The 15859-nt window shown below is 36.6% G+C and overlaps 1 protein-coding gene across 5 annotated transcripts in view; it reads right to left on the reverse strand.

Moving 5' to 3' along the window:
- Window positions 1–5146: 5146 nt before the first annotated feature.
- NR2C2 (nuclear receptor subfamily 2 group C member 2) overlaps window positions 5147–15859 on the reverse strand; it is a 44301-nt gene continuing 33588 nt past the window's right edge. For 4 of the 5 annotated variants that reach the window (XM_087743304.1, XM_087743303.1, XM_009462987.2 and 1 more), the window contains 3 exons: window positions 15301–15438; window positions 13653–13758; window positions 5147–11451 (listed from right to left, as the gene is read on the reverse strand). In XM_087743304.1, coding sequence (XP_087599430.1) covers window positions 11277–11451; window positions 13653–13758; window positions 15301–15438 — 419 coding nt within the window. In that variant the 3' untranslated portion in view covers window positions 5147–11276. The remainder of the gene's footprint in view (window positions 11452–13652; window positions 13759–15300; window positions 15439–15859) is intronic. The other variant, XM_087743307.1, reaches the window with a different exon arrangement.

Raw genomic sequence — 15859 nt, forward strand, 5'->3', positions numbered from 1 at the left:
ACAATAGGATGATGACAGCCTTGAGGGACACAGTTTACGTGATGCTGGGACTGAGTTTGCGCAGAAGTAGAGGTCAATCAGCGAGCACAGTGAAGAAGACTACAAGCCTTCATCTGAAGACCCCCAAAGACCACCTGAAGACCACCACGGGAGACAACTGCGCATGCGGATTGGACATTTGCATACGTTAATGAGTTCCAGGAAATCTCATGTTTATGTAAATGATTTCTCGGAAATCCTGTGAATATGTAGGATTTTATAGTATATAATCTCTGAAAGTCCACCAAATCGGTGGAGCACTTGTGGTGGAGAATCCCCAGTGCTGCCCGGCGCTGCAATGAAGAATACCTGCTTAATAGTAACTTCGTTGCTATTGAGTTTCATTTCAGGGACTCTCTGAATACTCCGTTTCTCCCTTGGGGGATTCGGACTGTGAGGAGAAGCATCCGTGAGTTTTTGTATCGTGCTGAAGAAAACTCTGCCAGACTCGATGCGTGGGTTCATGCCACAGGATATAGAAATGCTCTGAAACGTTTCCTACCTGAAATTCTGTCAGTGCACACCGATCCTGACTAGTAGTACCCTTCTGAGCGCCTGTAGTTTCTTTTCTAGATGGTCTACAGATAGAGTAACAAATTGTCCACTCTGTTGTGTGGACACAATTTCAATTGGCAGAGGATTGACCTTTTCAAACTTGGCAACAAAAACTCCTGCTTCACAGTAGGCCTCTAAATGAAAAGGACCTTTTTTTGCTTCCCATGCATGTTTTTCTTGTAGACACCTGGATTTGACAACTGAAACCTGAAGTCCGATTACCCTCACTTCTGCTAAGAGAAACTTCTCTAAGCTGCACAGTTTCTAATAGCAGCAACAAGAAATGAAGTTAACTATCATCTATCATCTTCTCTGTATAAATACATGTGGTGCATCTCAACCATGTTATATGTAAAATGGAGGCTGCCTTTACTGCTGGGAATAGAGTCCGAGTTCATAACCTCTGTTATGAAGTGTGTGTGAAGGGAACTAAACCAAGATCCAGTGCATCACCTTAATTTAAAAACTGGGGAACAGGAAGGAGCTACCAGATAAAAGTAAACATAAAGCATTGTCTATTAATAGCTAACTATCTATCTCCTCAAAAAATCTGAGAAAAACAGAAGGCTAAAGAAGATGAATTAAAACCTTTAGGAAAAGGTCCTTCTCCTAGAAGTAGCTCCCTGGTGTCAGTAAGGTTCATGGGATTTATCTTCTGTCTTAGACCCGGTTAAATCACTCATCATCACTGTAGTGAAGGGAAAATACTGTTTCTCTCTGAAAGATAGTAAATTATGTATTTGGCTTACACACCTAATGTTTAAGAAGAAATTAAGTGAACTTAAAAATAGAACTCAAGAATGCATTTATATTTGTAATTCACTTTAATGGTATAAACCTCATTTAGGTAGTAGTATTAAGCCACAACAATATAATGCCACATTTAAACAGCATTTAATAAAATGCATAAGCTAAATCATGCACTGCAATACTCTATATACAAACACAACAATGCAAATTTCTCTTCATGACTGAAGACATTGATTAGATATAAAATTCAGATTAAAAAAAGAACATGCTATTATTTTTAAATGCTATCACACGTAACAATGCTGATTTCACAAAAGAAGCTGTGAGAAATTAACAACTTTTGCAAGGTTTTTAACTTGAAATTAAAATACAATAACATAAACAATAGTTTTCTAAATTATAATGAACAGAGAGTTCCAGAAAACATCCCAAGGAATTAAAAGTAGATGATTCCTTTTACAAAAATTTGCTATTTTTGTAGGAGCTCGGATCTCCCTGGTATGCCAAACAGATACAACACTTACACTATGTGCAGTTTTTCAATTATGAAACTGTTTGAACACTGGCTTGCAACGTATTTTGGGAGTACAGATTAATTATTAAAAATATTCCCACATTTAATGTTGATTCCATGTATGTGAAATTTAACATACATGCCCTGTAAGTAACATGTTTTCTTCTTAAAGAATATCCTTTTTATCTGAAATTTATTCAGTCCTACTTCTAACCCACAATCATCAAAAATATTTTAAAATGGACTTGTGCCTTATTTATCTAAGATCATTAAAAAATGTACGAGCAGCCAGTTATTCAAGGGTGTTAAATACCTGGGAATAGGTGTGCTTCTCTGACTTTTGCTTTCTGTGATCAAATACAGAAAGTTGATTTCACATTCCACAGTTTCCATAGAATATTACAACAGAGCCTTTATTGCCACTTAAATTTGAATGCATTTTGTCCTTCAGAGTACAACCAACTCAAACGTGTACATTAAACAAGCTCAGTTTTAAAATATGCTCCTTTTTCTAAAGTCACAATTGAATTTCTAAACAGATTCAATCCTGATCAATATCCCAGTTGGCTTCCTAATCTTTAAAAATGTTACTACAGTACAATGACGTTAATAGACATTCAGGTTTCCATTCAGCCTTTAAAGAGGAAAGCAAACATCATTCAAACAGCACTGATTGTCAAGACACCAATGAAGGACAGTCTGTCACAAGAATTCCTGCCATTAATTTAAATAATTCTCCTGCTGAAAGTCTCAAAAATAAGATTAAAAATGTTAAAATGGATGTTTTACAGGTTTTTTCTATATTTGAAACAAAAGCTTACCAACACTTAGTAAATGGTAAAGTGAGAAACAGAGAACATTCTTAGCATTTTCCATAGCAAAGACTTTATAAGCACAGGGTCTGACTCTGAGAGAGACTTGTGTTTTACTTTAAGCATGCAAGAAGCTCACGTTATTTTAATTGGTGTCTGCTTATCTGCTTAAACATACACAAGTCTTTGCCACGTTGAGTACAAAAGGTAGAAATAAATGTCCAGAAAATTCTGCTTCAACTTTTTAATATGACAGAAACAACACTTGCTGAACTACTCCCCTACACGGTCTGTGAAACGCTTTTCTAAAAAAGCAAAGTTAATAGAAGTACTTTTACAGAAGGCTTCCTTTGTAACTGAAGTCATCAGAAGGGAGAAGGAGCAAGAACTACTTATATTTTGATAACTTAAATGTTTGAATACTTCCTATAAGTAATAAATTGTCTTACTGCAAGTCTAATTTCATAAATGCTCCATGTGCCCAGCTCCCATGTGAACAGTGGAAACTTCACACACACAGTGCAAGATCTGCACAGATGACAGTTTCAGGAAAGGCCAGAACGTGAAAACGGACATTAGTCTGACAACTAAATGAACTAACCAGCTTTATTTAGTTTAAGCTAGACAATAAAGAGAATAACTCTGGAAAGTGAATATGCAATTGAAATGCATCGTGAAAATCCTCAGTAAGTCTTGATGCTTGCTAAGAAATAAACTAGCTGCAATCTCCCTCTTATTTAATTACCACTGTAACAGAAATGTCGTTGTTTCATTGAACAGAGGACAAAGTCTTTGTTTAACTAACGGTTTGGTTTCATGTTATCATTATGGCAATAGGAGTATTGATTTTTTAAACAGCATCCATTGCATCCTGTTCTGTGTGCTACGGTTCAATGATAATGGGCAACTTGTTTTTCTTCCAATAAGCCACTGCTGAACACTTAAAAAAATCAATCTCTTACCAAGTTTCACTGCAAAATAAAACCTTACAAAAAAGTCTCTCAGAAGGCTGAAAGAGAATCAGTATATATTGAAAACAGGGAAGTATTTTCTATGACTATTTATTTATTTATTCATTTATTTATTTTTAACAGACATGTTCAATTAACTGTTCACTGGCAGACTTCTACAGGTCAAATGAGAAAAGGTAAAGGGAGTAATGTAAAAGCCAGAAAATTCATGGAATATATTTGTCAGTTCTGAACAGAAAATACTAAATTCAGGCTGGGTTTAGAAAAAGGTGCAAAGCTCTGAAATTCATGAGGATTCACCTGCTTAGGCAAGGCTTAGTTTGGGCTAAGAAATGAAAACTAGGAAGCTCTGGATTAGCAAACGAATGAAAAGCTTTAACATATAGAACGGTATGAATACATGGCTACATAGCTGTACATATATACATACACTACACACTTTCTATACACTGTACATAATATATTTAGACAGATAGGTATAAACATATACATTCATACACACATACATACAACTATGTACATATGCATTAGCTGCTCGAGTGAGTTTTAAAATTGAACATGCAGAAATGCACAATGGTGGGAGGCACAAAATAAAGTTGTGTAAAAATCTATCAAACCCTTTAAAAAGAAGGAAGACAGGCATGAATTTAACAATAATAAGCCATTTTCAAAGCATTACTCTAACTCAGAGGATAAAACAGGCTGTGGGAATTATGGAACATTATGACAGTATTATCTGTGATGAACTTAGCACGACTTCACAACAAAAAGCTCAGTAATAAGGTAATTCTGGGGTTTGATGTGTTCCAAATCTAATATATTTAGACTTACAGCATTTAAAATTTACGAAGAATTTTACTTTCACTTGCAACCTCAGTATAAGAATGTTCTACTTTTTTTTGCACAAATAATTTCCCATATAAAGTTGATAACACTGATTGCAGCAGAAGTAGGGTTGTAGCATTATCTAACAAGAGGGGTTATGGCATTTTTCATCAAACAATAAGCCTGAACTTAGTTCAGGAGAATTTACTGTTAAAATGACTCAGCAACTTTAGAATTAAAAGGTGCAAAAAGTAAATGTTTTCCTTTTCTCCCGTTTGCCATGCCCTCTTGGTAATTTTTCATATAAAGCTGTTTTTTAAACTAATTTTCTGTCATTCAAGATCCAGTGGATGCTGGCAATTTGTCCTTCCCCTGTCCCTTACTCTCCTCTACGGGGTGAACATGGCCTTATTTTGTTGATTCTCCCTGGATATACGGAGGTATTAGACTGCAGATGTTGTGTGCTGCTCTCACAGCAGGCCCATGCTTCTCATCAGAGCAAACCACCGCAGCAGCTCTTCTGTTGTTGTATGGCAAGTGTGGCAAACTACTGGGACAGATGGGAACCTACCTCTTGTTTGCTGCTATTTCTGCTTTTTCTCTTATGGGCAAGAGTAGATGAAAAAGAACCAACCTACCCTGCTTTTGCACTCTAAAGAGTAACCAAAGGAGAGGAGAGAGATTTCAAACAGAAAAATAGCATTTTAATTTATCTTTTTTTTTTTCTTTTCAGGATGATATCATCCTGTAGGTATTTGTTCGTGCACCTGTGAATGTCTGATTGACCTGCCCGTTCTAGTGCTCACACCACCCAGTTCAACCAGGGCCCCTGACCGGTGCTGTTCTGGCAGAAAGCTGCTTTGACCACTGCTTCTTCGGCAGTATCCTGAGCCTGATAATGTCCAGTTCCCTTTTCCTGGCTAAACTGTATTCCCGATTCCCTTGCTACTCATGCTATTTGGTGCTTTTTTAAATTATCCCTTACCAATTAAACAGTTAGGGAAGAATCCTACCTACCCTCTGAATTTTAATGGGCAGGAAAATGTACTGACATCTTCAGCATCTTGGATGAAATCATTCAGGAATCTGTGGAAGTCTTGTGTACTGTACACAACAATGAAAACACTGAAGTGTTTTACAGTCTCTGCCAAAGAAGAAACACAGTCAGGAAACTGGTTTCACCTGGAAACTTCAGCCCTGACTTGTTTTCCCTGTCACACCTCAGAATATGCCCTTTGCCGAAGCGTACTATAGCGATAATGCAGACCCAGCTGTATTCCGCACAGAAACCTTGAGTCAGGGCTTTTCACCGGAGGCATTATGGCTGCCCCGAGGGCCAAGTGCTTCAGATGATGGTAAAAAGAGACTTGGTAAATGATACCAGGTAATCAATCAGTGGTGACCAACAATAGTTTCTTGCCTCAAAGTGCTCTGAAAACTAAGCCTCCTTAATAATCTAACATTTTAAGGCAGCTAAAATAAAGGCTTGTATGATCTCTTTGAAGGATCTCTCCTTGGAGATTATTTTTTCCTCTTCTACCTGCTTCATGCCAGAGTAACTCCACGGGCACCAAAAGCATTGTATCTAACTCACAAGTAATGTAAATAGGAAGAGAAAGATTACTTTTGCACATGGTCTTAGTTCTGTGTCTCTTTAGTCCAAAGTAAGTAAATTAAGGGAAGAAAAGTAGTATAGCTTCTTGCCCTTGTCACAAATGCAATAAAAATCATTATTACAAAGCTTACCCAAAATGCTCCTACACAGTTATTGATCATCGTTCTTTTTATCTACAAGATTCAAATTCAGTTCCTTCTCAAAGGAGTTGGGAAACAAAGCACATGGCAAATGGACATTATTGCCTCATTATCACTCCCTGCATGCCCTAGTTTCAGTCGGCGCAGAATTTTAACATTTGTCTGAATGAATTATTACCAATATACACATGTACTCAAGTTCAGATAGATCTAATCAGATAGTTTATCACTATTACTTCTACCGAATTAAAATATTTTCATTTCAAGAGCAGCAAAAACAGGACTTGGAAAATTCTAGAGAATGAATTTTAGGCACTAAGTAGAGCTTCAGTGAGATGTCACTATTCTTAGAATCATTTTCAGACTGTGATCCTGTGACTCCTACTTCTGTAAACACAAGTTTGGCATTGAAATCTGGCCTTTATGAAAACAAGCTATTTCCATACTTAAAATCAATAGTTTTCCAGTAATTGTTATAATAGTAAAAAACTCTCCTGTCCCATATTCATAAGCAAAAGTTTGCACTTGCAAAGAAGAAACAAAAAGGAAATGAATTTAGAAGTAAAGCTAGTAAGATTAGCCTGTTACCATCTTCCGTTACTGGCGGGGGGGATGGAACAAACCTCACAAATGACAAGAACTACATCAGCCTTGTGGTGTTTTCTGCAGATAGTTTAAAACTTGCTTGAGTCTGCAGCTGTACTGTGTACATTGTTCTGCCTTCACTGTGTTAGAGTGGCCTGAAAGCCCAGTCCCCACAAGAGGCTGAAGATAATGTCAAAGGTTAACATAGAGCAAGAGTAACTTTGTGAGACCTCTGGAGTTTTCCTTAGATGTGCCTTTTTCTGTTGCTACCAAGCAACACCTAAACTGCTGGCAGAAAGAATCCCTTCATCAGTTCTGTGCCTCTTGAACATCTGTCTTTTACTGATGGACACACAAGGAAAAGAAAAAGATTTCTTTGAATGGGCTAAAATAGCTTCACTGCTAGATTACACCTAGAACACTGATAGATGAGCAGCTTCACACCTTGATATACCAGAGGGTCGTACTGCCACTGAGAGGGACCTCGACAGGCTGGAGAAATGGGCGGACAGGAACCTCATGAAGTTCAAAAAGGGGAAGAACAACGTCCTGCCCCTGGAGAGGAACAGCCCCAGGAACCAACATATGCTGGGGGCCACCCAGCTGGAAAGCAGCTTGGCAGAAAAGGACCTGGGGGTCCTGGTGGACACCAAGTTGGACATGAGCCAGCAGCATCCCCTTGCCGCAATGAAGGCTAACGGTATCCTGGCCTGCATTAGGCAAAGCGTTGCCAGCAGGTCAAGGGAGGGGATCCTTCCCCTCTACTCAGCACTGGTGAGGCCACAGCTGGAGTGCTGTGTCCAGCCTGGGCTCTCCAGTACAAGAGAGACATGGACACACTGGAGAGAGTTCAACAAAGGGCCACAAAGATGATGAAGGGACTGGAACATCTGTCCTGTGAGGAGAGGCTGAGCGAGCTGGGACTGTTCAGCCTGGAGAAGAGAAGGCTCAGGGGGATCTCATCAATGGGTATAGATACCTGAAGGGAGGGTACAAAGAAGATGGAGCCAGGCTCCTCTCAGTGGTGCCCAGTGACAGGACTGGAGGCAATGGGCACAAACTGAAACACGGGAGGTCCCCGCAACATCAGGAAACACTTTTTCGCTCTGAGGGTGACTGAGCACTGGCACAGCTTGCCCGGGGAGGCTGTGGAGTCTCCATCCTTGGAGATACTCAAAAGTCTCCTGGACATGGTCCTGGGCAGCTGGCTCTAGGTGGCCCTGCTTGAGCAGAGGGGTTGGACCAGATGAGCTCCAGAGGTCCCTTCTAACCTCAACCAGTCTCTGATTCTGTGATTACACTTGAAATTTAGCGCGAAGGAGCCCTACTGCACTGGAGAAGATGGTTTATAGTTTTATATGGCAGTGTCTTAAGTGATTGCTTTCAGTGTCTCTCCATCATATACCAAATCTTTGTCTCATTTTTATGACAACCCTTGAGCAGCATGTGAGAAAGAAGTGTTAGGTTATTCATCACATCTATCTTATTATTTATAGCTAATATCAAATTTGCAAAACATTTTAGATTCTGAATATTTCTTAAGCTCTAAGGTCTACCATCTGCCATCCAAATTTCCACAATCCAAACTGTTAAGTCTTGGAATCAAAATAGTGCATAGAAAAAGTACTTTTTGTTAATGCCCTAAGGACTAAATGAGCTTGGTTCTGACTAATGCAAGCCAGCAAATTATGCTGATGATGCTATACAAAGAGAGACTTCATAGCTTTTAGATGGTAAAATCAGAATCTTGAGTATGGAACTGCTCCATTTCATCTATGCATGCACAATAAATAAACCCTAAATATGGATTGCATTGTTGCTACTTCATTTACACAAATTAATATTTTATCCCTAAAGTCTAGGGAACTGTTTGCAGAGTAAGTGACTACCAGAGATGGATGAAGGATAGTATTATGTGGCCTTGCATTTGTAGGGAGTGTAGTTTATTTGTAAACAGAGCTGCATGATACTTACCACTTTTATTTACAAATGTAATACAATGCATACATTTTAAGTTTTATTTCATGCGATCCCTCTGTTCCCAAAAAACTGTAGTGGCTTTATTTTGTTTCCTGAACTGTTATGCTTACATCAGAAATAAGAAAAATTAGGAAAACAAATTTTTGCACAGAAAATGGCGCCCTTTTGCTTGAAAAATTGCAAGTTGAAATGATGTTTGTCATGAAAAAGCCAGCTGTTGTGTATTCAAATTTGGGAAAAAAGATTTCAATGGCTGTTTTCTGTGCTAAGGAATATTTCATTTGTCATTAACAATGCTTACTTATCTGCTCAAATTATTTTTACAAAATACTGGAAGCAAATTAAACTGCCTAATCTTTTTTGCAATGAAAAATATCACAATAGTTCAATGCATACTGCTTTTAGAACAACGACATAACCCAATAAAATTTTAAATTTTAACAAAAAATGGCCACGACTCTTTCCAAGGTAGCTGCTTCTTCTGATGTTGTTAATATCACAATTAATTTTTAAATTGTATACCCTTAAAACAGGGACTTTGCATCGGAAGTGCTGACATAATCACACAAGAAGTTACACTGGAATAAAACAGCTAGTACAAAATTCTGCATTCCAGTTGACTTAACATTCAGAGTGCGGATCTTCCACCACATTAAAAATATGACAATTTCATTTGCTATAGCAAAAGCCGAGAGAAATGAAAGTACAATATTACAAATCTCTGCATGTACATTGGACTCTTTGTAATACCCTTTTGAGAAAAGAAGATTCTGAATGCTGTAACAATGCTAACTGTAGAAGACTTTAATGCATCCAGAAGCTAAAATTAAATAGCCTTATGTGTCATAATGAGTGCTACAAACGTGAGCCTCCTAATGAGAGTGAAGTATACCAGGTCAAGACTTTTTATTACAACAGAAGTCTCATCTAGAGCTGCTTAAGGTCTTTTGGCTACAATTCAGACCCTTAAAAGACACAAACACCAATGTGGTTGCTGTGTCTAAATAAATGTCAATAACAGAAGAAAAACAAAAGTGCTCAACTTACCATTAGATTTTTGTCACATAAAAATACACAAGTAGAAAATGCCTCTACCATACAAGTAATTAAAATAATTGATGTATCTAATGAGCCAGGATCAGATGAAGGTATTAATTGCCATGACTTTTTTTTAAACTTTGATTGTTTAAAATATTTAATGTCAATAATAAATTATACTAAAATGAAAGCAATGCTAGCAGCTAATAGCCAATACTAGAAAACATGTTGATGGATCATCACTCTAGATAATTAAAAAGTAGTTAATTTTATAACTCCATGGTATATCAGTCATTAACGGCAATTGTATATGACTGAATGTAAATCCTAACTATATTTCAGTTTCAAATTGAGTCCTAGGAAGGTTGAGAGCACTGCAAAATTGGGAATGCTCAGTCAGGGAAGGGGAGGGAGGAAGGGAGAAATAAAGTAAGAGAGATTTGTAATATACTCTTGCTGACAGCCAGAGGTTCTACACATTTCAGTTTTTAAATTGTACCTTTGGCTGGATGATGAGGGTGTTCAGGAATACAGAGAGAAGGAGTAAGTTTGGAAATATATACTTGAAAATGACTGTTCTTCCAGTTAATGACTGATTTTCCCCACAATCAAAAGGCTTCCTATTAGAGTAACAGTTGTCATGACTGTGTTGGTCTGAATAGAAACTTCAGGTCACCTGAATATTTCATGATTACTGTGGCAAGAAACACATTTTTTCTCCTAGTTTGGGTAATTCCTGTAGCACGTAATAGTCACTATGACTGCATTGTACTGTGAATTACAACTGCACTAATTTAACAGAGTATAGTCTCATATGATGTGGATATCTGATTTAAGAATCCACATTAATATTTCATGCATAACGTAAGAGCAAGTGACTTTTTGTAGAATAAATGATTGTCTCCTGTAGCATTCTACATTTTCACAGAAATCACTAGCATTTTGACTAAGGACATATGCAATTTTTTTTCATTTTCCATACTCATAAGCAGGGCGTTGATGACGTTGTCGCTTTGACAAGAAGTGCTTACAAAGTGCTAGTATTATACCCTGGCATTTATTAGATATTAATTCCAAGGATATTTTTAAATATATACATACTGTTCTTTTTACTTTTAAAGTAATTTTATTACTAATCTCTGATATTATAAAACTCTATTTTTAACCACTGATAATTTCTAAATACAAAGCATGTGAAAAGTATGTTCAGTAATCTATAGCCTTTTAAATGAAAGGCATCAAAAATATTCCTTGTGGCAGAAAAGGTCCTATAGCAGGTCTTTTAACAGCTGCTTAAATGTTGTCAACATCAGCAAACAGACAAGGAGAAATCTCACAGGAAACTGGTAGCAAGTTGGAAATATTTGTACATACCAAAATGCTATTCTTTTAACTTCGTAATTGTATGTTTTTACGAAAATTATTTCAATCCATCAAATTGTGTTGTTTCCACTACGCAGACGTGCCAGTTATTTGACCATTATATTCTGCTGTTTCCATTTTGAGAATGTAGGGGATTATGCTGTCAATGGGAACATTTCCAATGAGACCAGTAAAAAATAGTTCCTCAGTAATGCTAGAGCTCATCAGCCTAAGTGCTGGCAGGCGAACTAGAATCCGGGCTAGCCTGAAAAAGAAGTTCAATGGATTATAAATACATATAACACCAGTTTAAAATACTTTGTGGCTAAAGAGCTGAATCTGCTTTTAGTATTACCGTAACTCATGAATGGTAGTAAAGAGGCAATTAAAGCTAATTGAGCTACCATAAAAAGAATGGTTGCTTTTCTGTCCTGCAAGTGAAATGAAAAGCCACCATCTTTCTTTGTGGTTTTCCAATGAAAAGGACATATTAATGCCCTTTCTAGATACAATGTGTACACACAAACACAGTTCTCCTGGTCTGCTTTTGAAATTCTCAGCTCTGGAAGCACTTCATAGTTCAGGACAACGCTGAGACTAATAATATTCATACTGACTAGTGAGAACATTTGCACAATTTTAAGATTAAAATGCTTAATTAAAATTTACTCCGTTGCCTAGCAACTTAATGACAAACCAGATAGCAAGAATGGGACAAGGTATGTATAAAAGGCAGTAAGAGAATCTGCTTCTGATGAGAAAAGGAATTTGGAGGGATGCGCTGCTACTCATATTGCCAAATGCTGTGGTTTTTTATATACCAGGATGTTAACAGACACCCAATATAATGAAGTGATCGTATTGAATTTCTGGACTTTCAATGCATTTGAAATTTAGGACAGTGATGAAAGCATATCTGCTGTGTTTACATAGCAGATGCACATCACAAATGCCAAAATAAATACATTTCCTCAACCAGAGCCATGTAATAGCAAACCTTAGGCAGCACTGAACACAGGCCTCTGGAAAATGCTTGAATATCTATGGAGAAAATATATAAAGTCCATTCTGCTAATATACCATATCTTGTAAACTTTATGGGAAAATTGCAAAAAAATCCAAGCTATGCTGCTGGTTTTGTGAAAATTATAACACTTTTGCTTCTATCTCAATTTGTGCCAGCATTCAGTTGCTCAGAAATAATCAGATTTGTACTCTAAACTTATCTATGGGTGAGCATGGGGATATAGACAATATCAATTAAAATAGGACATTGTTTGGGAAATGTAACTCTGATTTTCTTCCTTGAGCCACTATTAAGAGAAGTAAGTATATGGAACAAATTCTGTATCTCTTTTTATGGCAGATATCCAGCTCTCACGCATCAAACCAAAATAATTGAATTGTACACAGAAGAAGAATGTGGGATTTGAGGATATTTCTGAAGTAGAGAACCCCATCTTCACTGTGCCTAACTGGGAATCCTGATGCCCTTTCTGGTGCCCCACACAATGTTAAATCTGTAAGATCAGTGCAGAAACCAGTTTCTGAGATGGAAGAAGCTCTCTTCTTTACAGGCTTTTTTTGTTTGCTTGGTTGTTTTTTGTTTTTTTTAAAGATACGCTACCCTCAGACCTTGCTTAAATGTATGGGATTGCATGCTTCTTTACATGGGGATACCTTTCACAGTAGAAGAGAATATGTTCTAGGATATATTGCTAGACAGAAGTTAGAATTTCCCTTGTAGTGCAGAGAATCATTGTGCTGATGAAATTTAAAATAGTTTTGATGGAGATTATTAGAAAATAGGGTAATTATTTCTAGCAAGTAAGAAACAGGACCAGTTGAGAAGTGAAAAAAACAAATCAGAGACTTTCAAGGAGAAGTCCTTGGAAATTTAAAAAAAAAAAAAAAAAAAAAAAAAAAAGGAGAAATTAAGTAGGACAGAAGCTTAAGAGTTGGTTACTGTTCCCCACATGTAATCCTTATTGTTCCAAGGTTTATAAACTGATAGTTTTAATACTTTTCTGCATATGTAACTTGACAAACATTTAAAGGATGATAATCACCTTTTATTATCTCAAAGCCTCTTTGACAACTAACTTGAAAAAGGAGGCAGTTTGAATGAAAGACGCTTGAGGCAGATGAGGCAGTTATTCTTGAGACTTCTAATAAAGTAAGTCTGTTTACTTTTCTAAACATGGCAATAAGACTCAAAAAAAAAGAATTAAAAAAAAAGAAAGTACTCAAGTTTAACTTATGTGGAAGAAGCTAGACAGCTATTCTTGCTTCTCCCTATCTTTAAACAAACCTGCTTGCTTTTACGAACAAGGTTCTAGTTCTTTCTCATCCATAGTCAAAAAAGAACAGATGTCAAAAAGGAAATTTTTACATCAATGATGTTATTTTGTACTTTTGCCAGCTACGGCCCACAACATTACTTTGGGTACTATAGACAATAAATACCTATAAGTATCTTCTGGATAGGTTTTTTGTACATAGTCCTGCAATTCCATCTGTGCCTTCTCCTGGAATTTTTCTATTTGGGTTGAACTGGTGAGACCAGGGTGATCTAAAGAAACAAAACATTTCTGTATGTCGATTGTTTCCCTATACATTGTGAAATATATGTAGTTATAAGATTCTCGCATTTAATTTCATTTAAATATTTCTCTTGTATTGTGATGTTTAACATGTTAGCTGTATAAAGGAAACCACTCAATTGAACGTTTACTTCCTGGCTTCAGAATTATCTTGCTCACTTTTCTCTCTCTAGCTGCGTGTATCCACAAGAAAGTGGAAAAAGATTAAGCCTGTAGGTATGTACCAGGCAATGACACTCCTAGTTTATATTTCTAACCTTGCTTTTTTAAATGTGTTTGCCTCTCTGATTTTGACTAACTATGCTGACTGAGCATTATCTAGGGTCATTTTCCTGACAGATCAATTTCTTGACCCTCCTGAGTCTGTCTCATGTTTTAATTCCAGCTGGCTCAGCTCCTCAAAGACAGTCACATGATCAGAAAAAAAACAGAAAATACCACATATTTGCAAATATCTTCAGTGTTGTGTTCCAACTGCTCTTGCCTTGAAACAGGACAGAGCTAGCTTGAAGAGTTTCTTGCTGCTACAACTTGAATAAAAAACCCTAATAAACCTAACCCTAATGGTACAATCAGCAAAAAAAATTTCAAAAGCAAATTTCAGGACACCAATGTCTTCTCATTAAAGTAAGTTTTACTACAAAGAGAAAAATAATATCAATGCAAAAAAAAAACACAAACCAAAATGCCTGATAACAAGATACTCCTTTTCTTTCTATTTTGTTAAATTCAAAGTGGTAAACACCTTTGAATTAAAGTAAATAATTTACATTTCTGAGCAAGAGCTTCCCTTTCACTCAGCCTGTCAGCAGTTTTAAATTAACCTTTTTGTGTCCTAGGAACATTTCTCCTCCTTCGCCAAAGAGACTGTCACTTCCCATTTTTTTAATGTCCTTACCTTATAATTCCAGAAAATCTCAAGTATATTCTTTGAGTAAATCCTCATATCTCATAAACACTGTTGATCATGCTTTAGTTGTCTGCTGTCATTTTTTTGGTAACAAATGGAAGACAGCCTGTTTACATTTAGTTTTGGAGATTTTATGGATGTTCTATATAAAATACAGTGGTATTTCTGCTCATATTTCAGTGATCCCTCTTATGAGTGTATTAAAAATATTAAAATTGAAGCCAATTGCTTTTTCTCACTGTGAATATGTATTTCCTCTAATCCTTCCTGCCATTTATTTCATTAATATTGCTAGTACACATCCCAGATAACTTATTACTCCTAGATTCTCAGCTGAAGATAATTGAGAGTCTAGTCTTCTAAGGTGGGTGTACAGGAAATACCTGATATTTTGGAACTGTAAATAACATGGATATGTTGCTCCGACGTTATTTTTACAACAAAACATGTAATTTGTGATAAATCATTATGGAACAATCATTTTATCTGCAGCTTAACAGATCAGTCTCATCTCAAGACATTAGTCTCATGAAAAAAATTGCTAAAACATTAACGTGTGAATGCTTATTATTTAAACAGATATGGTTACTAAATTCCTTACCAGGGCTAAAGAGGACTATAGCTTTAAGGTATGCATATTCATATCCATCAATATCAAGCTTGGCCATGCTGTTACAGAACTCCTGAAGTTTCCAGATGTGTTCCATGACTTGCTTTATTCTGTCTCCAGAAAGTTTATCTACAAAAAGATATTGCTTAGTATTTCATGTGAGCTCGAGTACATCTCATATATTAACCAATATCCTTTTGTAAAACAAGTGAAGTGACATTTTAAAGTCTTTCATGTCATTTGCTATCTTAAAACCACTTAACATATAAGGATAGCCTGAATGATTAGGGAAGCAAAGATTTATAAAGCTGAGTGAGACACGGGGCTAGCAAACAGAATGTTAACTCTTTTGCATAATTTTGCCAGTACAGCATATCTGCAACACCAATCTTATTCCAGTGATGTACTGTTCTGAGCAGAGACTCCCAAATTATGGTGAATTATTCTACAAATGGCTAGAGTGATTCTGGGAATGAACAGAAGCACAAAAAAAAATGCTATCATGCAATCCTAATTTTAAATTCAAACAGTATTGAGTTAGCTTTTCTAG

This window comes from Nipponia nippon, unplaced genomic scaffold (genome assembly GCF_047370975.1).
Source record: "Nipponia nippon isolate SJK-2023a ecotype South Korea unplaced genomic scaffold, ASM4737097v1 scaffold_9, whole genome shotgun sequence".
Taxonomy (NCBI): Eukaryota; Metazoa; Chordata; class Aves; order Pelecaniformes; family Threskiornithidae; genus Nipponia; species Nipponia nippon.